Below are 12,574 nucleotides of genomic sequence, written 5' to 3' on the forward strand. Positions count from 1 at the left end.
GAGGGCGAGGCCTTAGGGATTTTCGCTGCGGGCTTCACTGAGCGGTGTTTGGTAACCTGATTGGGGTCGAGATGTCCTACGTCCCGGGCCAGCCGGTCACCGCCGTGGTGGTGAGTGGTCTCGCGCGGGCTCCTCCTCGTCTTGGCTTGACCCCACTTTTCAGATAGGTAAACTGACACCTCAAACACGTTGACAAAGCGTCGAGCCCGGGTCTCCTGCAAACCCGCAGCTAGAGCTCCGGTTCCCGCTTTGCCGGAGCGGAGCCGCGGTCTTACCCAGCCATGCAGCAGAGATGGCTGGGACCCAAGCGCCTCCTGAGGAGCCGGGATCGAGGCCAGACTCCGCGCACCAACGCCGCCGCGTTGGGCTCCTCTCAGCCGGCCGGGGCAGGGAAGATTGAGGAGAAAGGCCCCTGCTGTGGGAGTCCGGGAAAGCGCCCACTTCCCGGATCTGTGTCCCCAGCCGGGCAGCCGCGGGTGGCGGGCGCCGGCCCCGACGTCCATGAGTCGCAGCCTCTGGAATGAGGAAGTGCTTCCTCCACTCCAGCCGGCGCCGCCGCCCAGAGGGAGACTTGCGGGGTGGAGGTGGTCGGGGCCAACATAGCTGCCCCTCCCCCCTCCCCTGCGGCCTTTCCTTCTGGGACCCATCGCCGCCCGGTCCAGAGTGAAGGCTCATACAACTGGTTCGATCCTGCTCCGAACGTTCCCTGGAACCCCAGCCCTTGGGGCAAAGTCCAGGTCCCCTACCTGGCACTTGGGGCCTGAGGAGACCCTTTGGGGTCAGCTCAGCCCTCTGTCTCCTCCCTTGGCTGGTCTTGGGTGCCAAGTGCTATTAGAATAGGCAAAGTGAGGCTGGGACATTAGACCCAGATACCAATGCCACAGCTGGATGGGGCCTGGAGGCCCATTCTGTGGCTAAGGTGGGGAAATTGAGTCCCAGAGAGAAGTCTGGTCATGCTCAGTCGTGTGAAGAAGCCCTCAGGAAGGAGCCAGGTCTCTGAGAAGAAATGCTTGCTGGGCAGGGCACGGGTCAGGTGGAAGTCCTAGTCCTGGGGCCCTGGGACTGGCTGTAGTATCTCAGATGGGCGTGTTGGGGACTCCTGCAGTCAGGTGGCGTGACCAGGGAGCCACTGATAAAGCTGACACATGAGGGTCAGCTTAGAGCACCAGCTCAGGCCTGGGCTAGGAGGAAACATTGTTGGACCTGCTGACAGCTGTCCTCAGCTTCACCCTGGCTGCACCAGCCTGCCTTTTCCAGCTCTCTAGCTGCCCCAGAGAGAAGGGGTCATGTTTGCTCCTTAGCTGGAAAATAGGGGTGCAGGTGGGGAACCAGAGAGGGGCAGTAACCTGCCTGACCTCACCCAGCAAGTCAGTGACGGGGCCTTGTCTCCCAGTCCTAAAGCCTGTATTTCTTTCTGATCTTAAGGGTGAGTCAAAGGTGCACAAAGGTGTGTGTCAGAGGAGGCAGAGGCAGGCCTGGAGGAGCGCACACGTTTGCACATGAGGACCTAGGTCCAGTGGGCCTCAGGTGTCACGCTTCCCGCAACCCCCTTACTGCAGGTCATGACTGGTCCCCGGGCCTTCCTCAAAACTCTAGGACCATGACCTTCCCATTCTTCTCACACTAAGAACATGTCTGAATACGGTGGGTGGGGTCTGGCCTCTCCCTCTTGTGTCTTGGATTGGGGATGGGGGTGGAAGAAGCTCCTTCCTACCCTGTGCCCTCTCCCATGTAGTTAACATTTTGAGAATGTTAAAACCATTTTGGCCTCTCCTCTGAACTCTGGCTCCATAGGCCTGTCTACCCTCTGGACACCTGCCTGAATGGCTCCTGGCTCTCCAGCTCAAGATGCTCCTTCTCGTCTCGGGTCCCCATCTGGGAGATGGTTGTGTTCAGCCAGGCCAGGTGGCCAGCCAGGAGCTTGCCTTGGCTCCTTTCGTCCATGAACAGTCTGGAGCCTGTTGATCTCACTTCCTATGTAGCTCATGTCCCCTGGCCTCCACATCCCACCTCTGTGAGACATCTGTTCCCTTACCAACTGCCTGAGTGGTCATTCTAACATCACACCTGATCATGATCTACCATCAGGCCCGACTCCAGCCCTACTCCCCAATTTCTGAGAGCTCCAGTGGGCCTAGAATCAAGGTCAGGTGGCCAAAATCCTGGTCAGCCCAATGCCTTGCCTGGTGCTCCTTTGTGAAGCCCCTCAAGTCCAGATCAAGTCACCTTTTGCTTTGTGTTTTTCTTCTTTCTGTTAAAACTGTCAACTTTGGGGGTGGGGCAGTCGGTCTGGCTCCCAGCATCTGGTGACTGGAGGGTGGCTGCTGAGGGCTTTGAAAGGAGCTTGGCACAGATGGGGACCACAACCTCAGAGTATGGTGGGAGAGCCCTAGGCCCCTCCTCCACCTCCTCCACTGCACAAGAGCAGGGCCTGGGGCTTAGGGAGACACCCCCTCCCTCTGGGCCAGTCTCCTGGGCCTGCACTCCCCAGCCTTCCTGACCTGGGCTCAGCCTCATCTCACCTCCCAGTTCCAGTCCTGCGCTGTACACTCCGGTCTCATGGACATGTATCCATAGCACCTTCAAGCCTCTGCTCCTGTTCCTTTGGCCACGACAGCCTTCCTCCTTTCTGTGCAAGTTTGATCTCGGCTTTTCCCGAGCATCTCTGGGCTTGCCCTTGACAGGGCTGGCTCAGCAATCCGAGCTGCCTCAGCAGTGTGCCTGCATTTTTTTTTCAGGGCCTGACCTCTCCTGCCCTGTGTGGTCCCGCCGCTGGGACATAGGCCCTTCTTCAGAGCAGCCAAAGCACCCTGGCTTTTGGGCCAGGAGGGGCTTAGCATGTGTTGAGAAGGCTGGTGCCTGAGACAGAGGAAGCTGGGAGAGGTTGGGACTGAGGGTTGTGTGGGTGGGTTGATGTGGCTGAATTATGAGTCTCAACCCCCCAGCCTGCCAGGCTGGTGACCAGCTGGATTCCTGAAGGAGGCCCTGGGCCCCACCCCCGTGGCATGGCTCTGAGCCTACCCAGCCGCCTGAGGCTGCTGCAGGGGACACAGACCACATTTGCTCTCCATACCCACTCATCCCCAACTCATTTTTTATCTTTGCCAGCAAAGAGTTGAAATTCACAAGTTGCGTCAAGGTGAGAACTTAATCCTGGGCTTTAGCATTGGAGGTGGAATTGACCAGGATCCCTCCCAAAATCCTTTCTCAGAAGATAAGACGGACAAGGTGAGGAGGACTAGGGTCTGGGGACCTCTCTGTGGGGCACAGAGGCCTAAGATGGTAGGTCTCTGCTTCCTGGGCTTTTGTGGAAGGAGCAGACCTCATCTCTCTCAAACGGTCCTAAGAAGGTCCAAGAAATGATCTGGTGGGAATAAGTAGGGGTGGGCCTCCCAGCCCTCCCAGCACTAGGAAGCCCTGCTCAGACAGAGCCCAGGAGGCTAGCAGCAGGGGCTGTAGCATCCATGGGGCTGTTCTACTTCCCCCTTGGCTGTTCGACACAGCTTGTGCTGGGGGATACTGGGTGCGGGACAGACAGACGGCTAGGAGTATGCCATGCTGGGCTTTGCTCTGTGGATAAGAGGCCGGTGCAGTGACCCCAGTGCTTGACTTGGGCTGTCTCTTCCTAGGGCATTTACGTCACACGGGTATCCGAAGGAGGCCCTGCGGAAATTGCTGGGCTGCAGATTGGGGACAAGATCATGCAGGTAACAGATGTCCCAAAGGAGGAAAACAAGGTTTGGGCCAGAGGGTCTAAAGCACTTGGGGGTGGCGGGGCTGCCCCTGCCTGCCTCCCTGGGCACCTGGGAGAATCACCGAAGTCGTTTTGGAGCCCATACTGGCGTCGCCCCCAGAGGAAGCTGGCTCTCCGCTGCGTGTGCGTGTGAGGGGTGCTTGGCATCCCCCAGCCCAGGCACGTCAGCTTGGGAGACCCAGGCCTCCCAAAGCCGGTCCTACTTTCAGATCCCAGAAGGTGGCAAGCTGAGGTGGGCTGTGTTCTCTCCCTGGGCCAGGTGAACGGCTGGGACATGACCATGGTCACACACGACCAGGCCCGGAAGCGGCTCACCAAGCGCTCGGAGGAGGTGGTGCGTCTGCTGGTGACGCGGCAGTCGCTGCAGAAGGCCGTGCAGCAGTCCATGCTGTCCTAGCAGCCGCCAGGGCCCCTGACTCATGCCTGCCCGCCCTTTGTACAGCGACACCACTTCCATGCTCTGTCTGCCCCTCGTCCTGGCTTCTGCTCGTTGCTGGGCCCCCGCCTAGAAGGGCAAGAGCTGGTCCCAGAGGCCTGACCTGCCTTCCCCTCTCCCACCATGGGCCCGAAGCTCTGGGACCAGCTCTCTCCCTTGGACACTGAGGATTGGAAACAAGGGCCTGGAGCCGAGTTGGAGTCAGTCCCCAGTCTGTGACCAAGGCTTGGCCCCCAGACCCTGCTGCCGGGCCACAGCAGGCGAGCAGGGGGCCCCCCTTCCTGAGAACACCATGTAGCTGGGAAACACAGGGCTGGGCACTGCCCCCCGTGTCTTGGCTCTGCAGTGCCTGTGCCCCATCCTTTTCCCTGTGTTTCCCAGCGGGGATTCGACTCACTACCAGAGACGCTATGAAGGTTTGTCCGGATGGAAGCCAGGCAGGCTCGCAGCTCACCCCGTTGCACTCCCGCCCCCCAAGGGGTGGGGGCCTCCCCAGGGTTCACCTACTTACAGGATTCAGATGAGGTTTGAGGCTGACATTTCAGGGCAGTGCTCAGGATTGCCATTTTCCTCTATGCCTTTGGGTTTAACGTTTGTATTTTTTTAATCACAACTTTGATACAAAGTGGTTTTATCGTACTCTTTGAAGATGCCAGTTCAACTTTCGAATTCGGCTAATTCACATCTGAGAATTACTCTTAGCAAGGGAACCAGCCTTGCTTTGGTTACTGTGGAAATGGGGCAGTAGGAAGCCACCCCACGTCTTGTGCCCAATAAACAGTGCTGGAATTCATTCATCAGAGGTCTTTGCTGAGACATGAGGTAGGGATATTTGGGGGTGAATTGTGAGAGAGCTTTGGTTGTGAGGCTGGCTGACTTGGCCCCTGCTGCTCTGGACGAAGCCCAACTATCCCCAAGGCCGCTGACGCTGTGCTTGCCCAGGGCCACCCGCGTGGGAGCGTCTGGGAGTACCTTCACTGGAACTGGGCCAGGAACCCCCAACTTCCCTCGCATAACCTAGCCTCAGCTCCTATTGGGGAGGGACCTCATGGACACCAAGGGAGAACATCCACCCCCTAAGACTCTTAAGAGCATTCAGTTTAGCACAGCCAGAGATGCAGCCCCAAATGTTTCCAGGGGCTGTGACCTGAGGAGATGGGGGGGAGCTGGGGAGCACTGAGGCCTTTGCTTGGCCCAGCACTGGCTGCATTACCAGCTCTGGGAATTGTTGCCACTCATGGACCCACCTAGCACTGCCAAGTCAGATTTTTGCAATCTCCCACCTTTAAAGTGTGGTACCCAATCACAGACTGGGTGGCCCAAATAAAACAGGCGTGTGGGCCTGGTCAAGCTGCAATTTCTGCTTTAGGGAAACAAGATCCTAAGTTCTTTGATACTTATACCTGGCTAGACGATCTGGAAGACTTCCTCCCCCACCCTTCTCCCACGTGCCCTTAAAGACCTCATCCAACCCGTGCTCACAACCACAGCCTGAGTGCCATGCCCTTGGTAATGCAGACAGGGTCCCTGCGGGACCTACCTGGCCCTGAGCAGGTAGGCATCTTGTGCCACCCAACAGAGCTCCCCTGATGAAATGCTGGGCCGGCACGCAGCCACCTTGGAATCAGCGAACTTCAAAATCCCACACGTTTCCTTACACGAGTGACTGAGGCTGTCTCCCTAAGCCCCAAGGACTTGGTTCTGAAGCCAACACCCCTGCCTCCTGCATCTGGCAAATGCTCAGTGTGCAGAGGAAATGAATCAGGTTTAATTAAGCCCCTCATGTTGATCTCGTGGTTAACTACGAGAGTGGATTGACAAGCTCATGGCATGTACAAGGCATGTCCTGGGACCCTCCCCTCCCCTCCCCTCCTCCAAAGGAAGGACAACTGCTTGGAGTGGGAAAGGAGGGGCTTTGGGATCAGGTTGGGCCCATAAGGATTGTGTAAGTTGGTCTTAAGTCCTTATCTGAGGCTCCTGAATAGCCACAAATTGGTGAGTCTCAGGTAGGGGTCTGGGGAGGGAAGGGGGCCTGCCCTCCCCATCAGGGGAGCTGTTTTCACCACCTGGCAAGTCTAACAGGCGTCTAAGGCACAGACTGGTGTGTGTGTGTGTGTCCAGACTCAGGGTGAGGAGCAGTTGGAGGGGCTTGGGGCCTGACTATGGGTAAGTGGAGATAGGCAGCAGCAGAAGAAAGTAAGCCACTCACTTCCAAAACATCCCTCTGAAAAATCCAAAAGGGTCGTTAGTGTGATAAGGATCCAGAGAGTATTGGATGTGAGCCCGGTTCTGAACCAATCTGTTGGGTACCTCAAGGCTCAGAAATACTGTTTCTTTACCAGAGCCTGGGCTGGGCCACCTGTGATTGCAGTCGTGAAAGTGGGTTTACATAGAATTGAGTGTCAGGACAGTGAGTGCTCAGAGAATGCAGCCTTCAGAGGAGGTACCCAAGGCCTAACCCCAAAGTCCTAGCCCCCCTGCCACCAGCACCAGCACCTCGGGTCTATTGGCCACGGCACCTGGCTGCTTGGTCTCTGAACACAGCAGTGGCAGCAAAGCACCCTTGGCTCTCCCAGCTGCAAGGTCAGTCCTTCAAGCTGCTTCCAGAAACACTCGTTGCTTGGGACCAGGCCTTTGGCTCCAAGCTCAGTGCTCAATCCTGCCTGGGACAGCTGCCTGAAGCCTTGAAGAAAATAGAGATACAGCATCAAGATGCAGGAGGGCCAGATGCCTGGCCAGCAAGGCCTGGGAGGGGCTGAGACCTCTGGGGAGTCTGGGAGGGGCCGCCAGTGGTCTGGCCATTAATCTCGGCACACAGTCAGGTGCCTATCCCAGAGGTAGGTTCCTCCCTGGCCTGGAAGAGTCCTGGACGAAAGCAGGCTGGTTCAAGTTCAAGGAGTTTGGCCCTGAGGAAGAGTGCTTCTCTGCATGGAGCCAGCCCGGCACTCCAGACGGCTTTTTCAGCCTTCCTGGTGGAAACTTGCCCACCAGGGCCCAGGGCCTGGGCTGTTTCCGCTGGGTCCCTGGGAGCTAGTTCAGCTGGTCATACCCTGGTTTCTTTCTGTACAAGCAGAAATGCTGGATGAAGAAGACAACATCGAAGAAGATGGAGAAGATGCCGAGGCCAAACTTGGTCGGGTCTCCAAAGATCAGCGTCCACTGGTCTGTTAGCAGCCAGAAGGGATGGGATTGGTTTTGGTTTTAGGTTGGCAGCCCCTGAAGCAGCTGGAGCACGTGGGGCTGCAGGGGTGGGGGTGGGGCGGGGGTGCTCATCTGCCCAGGAAACCACAAATCCTCTAGCTGCCAAAGCCCCGAGGTGAGCCTCACCTTGGGGGCTGGGACTGGCTAGGATTCCCCGCGTGGGGGAGGGGTGGTTTCCAGGAAGCCTGGCCCCGCCCTGTGCCTCTAGCTGCCTGCCGGCTGACTCACCGTTGTTGTAGGATTGGAGGGACATCTGCAGGAGGCTGAAGCTGCCCCCAGTGAAGTCCAGAAGCACGTTGCCAATGCTCCAGCCCTCGGTGCTTTTGTAGTAAAAGTTCAAGTAGGCCTGGGCCAGACAGACAGATGGAGGGCGGTGAGGGGGCTGAGTGGTGGCCTCCTGCACCTCGTGACCGCGCTCCAAACAAGAGCGGCTCTCATTCCTCCCACTCATGCGCTTGGACCTCAGCTCCAAAAACACAGTGACCTTTGGGCTCTGACAAGCCTCGACTGAGGGCACAGTTTGGGCGGGTCCTGGAGTCTCCTCTGCGTGCTCAGCAAACAGCCCTCCTCCTCCTTCCCTTGCACCTCCCAAACTCCAGCAGAGGGATGGGGAGCTGCTGCCTCTCCATCTTCTTCAGCCCTCCTTATCCTGGCTTTCCAGCAACTCTGATTTTTCTACTCACCTTCAAATGGAGAATCTCCCCAAACTCAGCCTGGACTGAATTCATGTTGTGCTTATGAACATGGCCTGGGAGTCTGACGGCCTGGTTTGGAATCCCAGCTCCACCATCGGAGGAGCTATGTTACCCTGGGAGAGTGACTTGAGTTCTCCCAGCCTTAGTCTCCCCATCTGCAGAGTGGACTTAACTCCCTCCTCAGCCCTGGTTGGGCTCTAGGGCCTCCACCTCGGGCTTCCCAGGTCCAGCCCACTTGCACATCGCCCCTCTTCCTGCTGCCAGTGCCCTCTGGGCTTCTCTGACCGTTGACCTCCCTTCCCACCACCCGGGGGGACGGCTTGGCCTCTGTAGTGGTCTTCTCCCAGTTAGCCACCTGTCAGTTCCCCTTCTTTGCCCTCTCCCACCCTCTTCTGTATTTGCTGCCACCTCTCCAGTCCTGGACGGTTCCAAACATCTCTAACTGGGGCTCCTGCCTCCCAGGTTTCCCAGGCCCAAGCCTCCCCACGCTCAGGGACTAAGGCCCCACTTCCCCCAAAGCCATCCCCCGACTCTGAAGCCACCTTCCCAAGCGCCCTGGGACCTGGTCCCGCCTTCCTAGCTTCACAGTGCCCCGCCCACAAGGTCTTCTGTGCCTGTGCCTTTGTGCAGGCTACCCCGGCCTGGAGCGCCCCTTCTCTCTTGTCCACAGAACTGAGTCCTGCTCATCCTTAAGCGGATGGCTCTGTTTCCATGCCCTCCAGGGTACTGGCCCTGACCCTCGCCAAAATGCTCTCCTTCCTGGGCCCATGGAACACAAGGTTCCCTGTGCTGGGAAGGCGAGTTAAAGGCAAGGGCCTAGATTCAGCCTGCAGTTAACAGTTCTACACCTGACCCTCTCCCGGGCCATTCCACCTGTGGGGCAAGCTGTGTTTGACTCTTAGGCTGTGTCTGACCCAGCTCTGAATAGGACTGTTTGAGTACTCGAGGGAGGGTGCTAAGGGCTCACAACGAGGACCCTGAATGGTGGTGGGTTCCCCCCTCCCACCTCATCTTCCTGGTACCCTGCTGTGGCTCATCAGGGTCATCAGTTGGTGGTAATGGGTGGTGGTGGTAGGGTGGGGGGGCAAAGCTGAAGTCATTAGAAAGGTGGGGCTGGAGAGAGATGGGAGTGACTTGCACAACCCTTGACTCTCAGAGCTGAGCGTGAATCAGAGAAGCGGCCACTGACTTCCCCGTGGGATTCCCGGCCCCTGGGAAGAGCAGGTACTGGTCACAGCCGGTTTTCTGTGAGGCCCCACTCCTGCTGGGCTTGCCAGCCTCCTCCCTGTAGCTTTCCATCCACATCTCACCCCGGCCAGAAGCTGCCCCAAGGGAGCCGGGTCCAGGGTCTGTGTCTCATCCCTCTCACGCTAACGGCCAGACCCTGGAGGTACCTGTGGAAAAGGCGGGCAGACCCTGGAGGTACCTGTGGAAAATACTTGACCAGCGTCACTGCCAGCTTGATGTAGGAGAAGCAGAAGAGAAACTGCAGCCACGTGGTGGCCCTGACAGCGGCCATGATCAGGGTGATGAGTGTGAAGAGCCAGGAGAGCACGAGGAAGCCAATGGCCAGCCAGGACACCCGCTGGTTGCCTCGCTGAGGATGAGACAGGGCAGGGGAAGGGATGGGTGGGGTGCAGAGAGCCCAGCACCAACTGCACCTTGTCACTATCAGGGTCTCTGGTTCCATCCTCTTGGACCTGAAGAGCCCGTTTGCTTCCTGTTCCCATGTTGCAGAGCGGGGTCCCTCTCAGAGCCCACCAGGAGTGAAGGGTGCTGGGGACATGGCCCCCATCACGCTGGAGGCCTGGCACCTCATCTCGGCCCAGGCTCCTTCCACGACCCCAGGGAGCCTGATTGGCTCTGGAATCTCTTTCCCAAAAGCAGGCCTCCCTCATCTAACCTTCTCAGCAAAGGGTAAGAAAACCTAGAAGATTCGTGAAGGTGGGGGCCAAGCAGCTCTGGCCGGCCTTGTGTGTGGGAAGAGAACTCCCCAAGGGAAGTGGTGCACCCACAGGGAAGTGAAAGGAAACAGTAGCATCAGCGATGCCCTGAAATACGCACTAACTCACGACGTCCTTCCCTGCTGAGACAGCAGACGGCCCTCCAGCAGCACAGCTGTGCCCGGGCTCCTCAGCCCGGCCCCCAGAGCCCCTCAGGGCCTCTCCTGCTCCCTCCACCGCCACCCTGGCCACCCCATCTGCTCGCAGTCCCTCTCGCTGCTCCCTGGCCTTCACAGTTCTGTCCGCCGGCTGGGGTGCCCCCACCCTGGCCCTCTTCCGCATCGCCATGGGAACTTCACTCATCCCTCGGACCACAACTCAGTGCCCTCTTTCCCCCTCCTGCCTGGCTGAGTCGTGGGGCCCACGAGCTACCTGTGCTCTCCCTGCCCGCTCAGCTCTCAGCCTGCTGGGTCATCACTGCCTCCGTCTGTGTCCCTCAGCCCAGACCTGGGGCGGCCTGAGTACTTGGGCTTACGGGGTGTTCCCTGTGCCCAGCAGCGGGGTCTGGATAATAGACCAGCAGATGTGAGTGAGCGGGCACACTTCCCTTCTGGGGGTTCCCATGTCTCCTGTAAAACGGCAGGTATGGGCTGCAGGTGCTGCCGGGTGTTGGCCTGGGCAGCGCGGGCTGCGGCGGGTGCCAGGGTCACTGCTCACCTCGTACAGGAAGCACTGCACCACGATAACCAGGGTGAGGGCGACCGCGTGCAGGCTGAAGAAGACGTCATTACTGTCCACGGGGTTCACGCCATTGGGGTATTTGAGGAGAAACTGCTCCTGTTTGGGAGTGGGGAGAAGCTGGGGGGTGAGGGGTGGCCAGACCACCGGACAGCTTGGACTGGGCTGCGGGGGTGAGCAGGGCCGTACCTTGATGGAGGGCACCCAGAGGAGGCCGATGTTGAACACGCTGTAGGCCACGAAGCCCATCAGGTTCAGGGCCACGAAGTCAAAGCTCAGACCCACGACACTGAGGAGGGGGGCGGGGGGATGGGGAGACAAAGCAGAGCAGGGGGTGAGACTGGGGGCCGCCGGGGGCTGGAGGGGACAGAGCTCCCAGCACACAGGAAGGAGGGCCTGGCTCCCTCAAGGAGAGCACAGTCCTCAGGTCCCTTTCCATGCCACCCCCAATGCCACCGAACCCCACCCTCCTGGGATTGTCTGGAGGCTTCCTGCAGAGAGGAAGCACCTCCCTCCCTGGTTCCCAGCTCAGCAGCCCCTCAGAGGCCCACGTTCCTTGGTGGCCTAGGTGTCCTTGGTGCATGATGCCTGGGCCCTTGTCTTTTTTTGCGGTACGCAGGCCTCTCACTGTTGTGGCCTCTCCCGTTGCGGAGCACAGGCTCTGGACGCGCAGGCCCAGCGGCCATGGCTTACGGGCCCAGCCGCTCCACGGCATGTGGGATCTTCCTGGACTGGGGCACGACCGTGTCCCCTGCATCGGCAGGCGGACTCTCAACCACTGCGCCACCAGGGAAGCCCTGGGCCCTTGTCTTTAAAATCAAGGTGGGCCGGTTTTCGTCTCTGAGGCCGAAGGATCCAACTCCTGCACTGGGGCACAACTTGACACTAACTCCTCCAGGGCTCCGTGGACCAGGAGCCCAGCAGATTCAGGTGGGCTCCTCCCACCCAGCCCCTTCTCCACTTCCACTGAGAAGCCCCATTTTGTTGCTTTCGCAGGGAGGGGCTGAATTGCACAAGAGACCAAATGCCCAGCACTGCAAGTCCTACACAGGCGCTTAGAACTTTCACATCAGACCACTTTTAAGAAAGGATAGGAAGGAAGAAGAGCAGAGGGGTAAGTCAGAACCCAGGCTGCCCACAGCCTCGTGGGAATGCCCATCCTACCGGCCCCAGGTGAAGCTGCACGAGAAGCTCCGTGGGTTACCTTTTCCGCCTCCAGTTGGTGATTCCCTGCGGGTAGAAGGAGATGGACCAGGCCACAAAGTAGATCCAGCCGATCACCTGGTTTATGATGCTGACGACATTGCTGTGGATCACGGAGAAGAGTATCCTTGGGCTGGAGAGAATGTGGGGACCGGGATGAGCTGGGGCTGGACTTCTGGAGGAAACCCCACGTGCCAGCACCATCCCCCTTCTCATCATTTAGGGCCCACACGGGCAGAGGCCAGCCTACCTGGTCTGGTTGGAGTGATTTCCGTGCAGATAAGTGGTAACTTGTCCAACATTTTGAGACGTCACTTGAAAAGAGGAATTTGTCACGCCAGGAGGGACCACAACCTGTTAGGAAAACTGAATCAGGTCCAGCGCCCTGGAGTTATTGGGACCCCAGCTCCAGGCCATGCACTAGGGAATGGAGGGACCGGTCACACACAGCCCCTGCCTTCCAGGAGCTTCCTCACAGGAGGGAGACATGCTGGACTCGTCAGCCAGCTGGAGCCCCCACACATCAGTGTCAGACTCCCCTGGCTTATCTCTGAGGGATGGTGGGGGGGGCCCTCTTCATCTCACTAGCCATTCGATCTCGGGC

At 58.7% G+C, this 12,574-nt stretch overlaps 2 protein-coding genes across 8 annotated transcripts in view; one reads left to right on the forward strand and one right to left on the reverse strand.

The window, feature by feature from the left end:
• Nucleotides 1-12,574, forward strand: part of TAX1BP3 (Tax1 binding protein 3) — a 21,160-nt gene continuing 8,586 nt past the window's right edge. The window contains exons 1-4 of one of the 2 annotated variants that reach the window (XM_022595962.2): nucleotides 4-110; nucleotides 3,109-3,228; nucleotides 3,630-3,707; nucleotides 4,014-4,983. In XM_022595962.2, coding sequence (XP_022451670.1) covers nucleotides 72-110; nucleotides 3,109-3,228; nucleotides 3,630-3,707; nucleotides 4,014-4,151 — 375 coding nt within the window. In that variant the 5' untranslated portion in view covers nucleotides 4-71 and the 3' untranslated portion in view covers nucleotides 4,152-4,983. Of the gene's footprint in view, nucleotides 111-3,108; nucleotides 3,229-3,629; nucleotides 3,708-4,013; nucleotides 4,984-12,574 lie in introns of those variants that run through there. The other variant, XM_089900620.1, reaches the window with a different exon arrangement.
• CTNS (cystinosin, lysosomal cystine transporter) overlaps nucleotides 4,693-12,574 on the reverse strand; it is a 21,237-nt gene continuing 13,355 nt past the window's right edge. For 3 of the 6 annotated variants that reach the window (XM_089900611.1, XM_089900613.1, XM_089900612.1), the window contains 7 exons: nucleotides 12,221-12,324; nucleotides 11,972-12,103; nucleotides 10,957-11,056; nucleotides 10,747-10,866; nucleotides 9,513-9,683; nucleotides 7,240-7,737; nucleotides 6,733-6,873 (listed from right to left, as the gene is read on the reverse strand). In XM_089900611.1, the coding sequence (XP_089756737.1) occupies nucleotides 6,844-6,873; nucleotides 7,240-7,737; nucleotides 9,513-9,683; nucleotides 10,747-10,866; nucleotides 10,957-11,056; nucleotides 11,972-12,103; nucleotides 12,221-12,324 (1,155 nt within the window). In that variant the 3' untranslated portion in view covers nucleotides 6,733-6,843. Of the gene's footprint in view, nucleotides 6,874-7,239; nucleotides 7,738-9,512; nucleotides 9,684-10,746; nucleotides 10,867-10,956; nucleotides 11,057-11,971; nucleotides 12,325-12,574 lie in introns of all 6 variants that reach the window. The other 3 variants (XM_089900615.1, XM_022595953.3, XM_089900616.1) reach the window with 3 other exon arrangements.

This window comes from Delphinapterus leucas, chromosome 19, assembly GCF_059928025.1.
Source record: "Delphinapterus leucas isolate spDelLeu-1000000601 "Yukka" chromosome 19, BTC_Dleu_Yukka2, whole genome shotgun sequence".
Taxonomy (NCBI): Eukaryota; Metazoa; Chordata; class Mammalia; order Artiodactyla; family Monodontidae; genus Delphinapterus; species Delphinapterus leucas.